Here is a 1,797-nt window from a genome sequence, read left to right as displayed (position 1 = left end):
TTTCCTACTAGACCTATAAGATACATGTTCTTAGCAACCTATGTCACTGGAAAGGATTCCCTACTAGACCTTCAAAGAACTTGTCCTTGACAACCTAGATGAGAGGGGCGAAAACTGAAAGAAACCACCACGCAGATCACCTTAGTGTTGGATCCTCCAATCTTTCTCATGCAACAAGTGAAGCAAATCACTCACCTCATTTCTCACACAATAAAAAGTGCTTAAAAGTAACTGAAATTTATTCATCAAAATTATGTAAATTATCTCACCAAAGGTGTTTAAATAGGCACCTAACAATTAACTAAAAGATAAGAAAACTAATTTAAATCAAATTTGATCTTATTGGATTAGATCAGATTTGATTTAAATTTAAAATCCCTAAAAATACTACTAAGCATAACAGTTTTAAAATAAGTCTTCTAACAAACTTTTGACCACATAACAAACTAAAACAAGAGTCTAGAATTTCGAAATTTAAAAATAAATTATGCCTCCCACTGAATTCGGAAAGCATTATTGGGCTTCTTGCTGTCTTGACTTTGCCCAATAGGCCTTGCCCATTCTTCCTTGGTTAGAACTTGATGTAACTCAATATGCATAAACGCTGCCAGGTTTCCAAAACTCTCCTTGAGCTTCTTTGCGCGTGCTCTAGTGATGGGGCCCTCTGGAAGTGTGAAATTCCCATTCTGCCCTTTTGTCTTAGAATACCCCTGTTGTCTTTCCGAGCATGTATCATTCCCTCCTTCCTCAAAAAGATTCATCCTCAAATCTGTGTCCATATCAAAAGGAGAGAGATCAGAAACATTGAAAGTAGCAGAGACATTATACTCACCTGGTAGGTCAATCTTGTAGGCGTTGTCATTGATCTTCTCAAGCACTTGGAATGGGCCATCCCCTCTAGCATCAAGTTTAGTCTTCCTCTGAGCAGGAAATCTCTCCTTCCTCAAATGTACCCAAACCCAATTTTCTGGTTCGAAAACTATATGCTTTCGGTTTTTGTTAACCTTTTTAGCCGTGGTTTTGTTCTTCCTCTCAATCAGGTCACGAGCCTTTGTATGTATTGCTTTAACTTTCACAACCTTGCTAGCTCCATCTAAACTAATAAGATCACTCAAAGGTAAAGGCATTAAATCTAAGACAGTGAGAGGATTAAAACCATAGACAAGTTCAAAGGATGAAAAACCAGTGGAAGAATGGATTGTCCTGTGATGAGCGGATAATTTATACGCTTTTTGGCATTGTTTTTAGTATGTTTTTAGTAATTTTAGTTGAGTTCTTAGTATATTTTTATTAGTTTTTAGTTAAAATTCAATTTTCTGGACTTTAACTAAAGAAGATCTAAGCTAGATTTGATCCAAAGAGACAACATCTCCCAATCTCAATGAATTTTCCCATTCTTATCTATCCATTTATTTATAGCTTAATTTTACATTCAGCAATTCCCCATTCCCATTTACATTCAAGTCATTTATGATTTAGCACTTTACATTCAGTAATTTCCATTTCTGGACTTTATTGCTTTCCTTTACATTCTAGTCATTTACATTTATGTCATTTATAATTCTGCACTTCACAATCTTATTGATCTGCTTGACTAATTCATCAATCAATTAAAACTGCTTGGATTTGCCAATCTATGTGGATACGATCCCACTCTACTGTGGGTTTTTACTTGGTGATAATTTTGGTGCGCTTGCCAAAAGAACTGATTCACTAAAATTTTAAAAGGGGTAGTGAATCCGAAGTCATCACACAGCAATTCATCCTAAAACTTAAGTTGTTTGATGTGTGGGGGAT

At 35.6% G+C, this 1,797-nt stretch overlaps 1 protein-coding gene across 1 annotated transcript; it reads right to left on the bottom strand.

Annotated features, from left to right (window-relative positions):
* Positions 1–485: 485 nt before the first annotated feature.
* On the bottom strand, positions 486–1,127 carry LOC130966281 (uncharacterized). The gene has a single exon (XM_057891068.1). It carries the CDS (start codon positions 1,125–1,127, stop codon positions 486–488), a length of 642 nt encoding a protein of 213 aa, XP_057747051.1.
* Positions 1,128–1,797: the final 670 nt, after the last annotated feature.

This window comes from Arachis stenosperma, chromosome 3 (genome assembly GCF_014773155.1).
Source record: "Arachis stenosperma cultivar V10309 chromosome 3, arast.V10309.gnm1.PFL2, whole genome shotgun sequence".
Taxonomy (NCBI): Eukaryota; Viridiplantae; Streptophyta; class Magnoliopsida; order Fabales; family Fabaceae; genus Arachis; species Arachis stenosperma.
The sequence above is the reverse complement of the archived record's forward strand: the minus strand, read 5'-3'. Positions and strand labels throughout refer to the sequence as shown.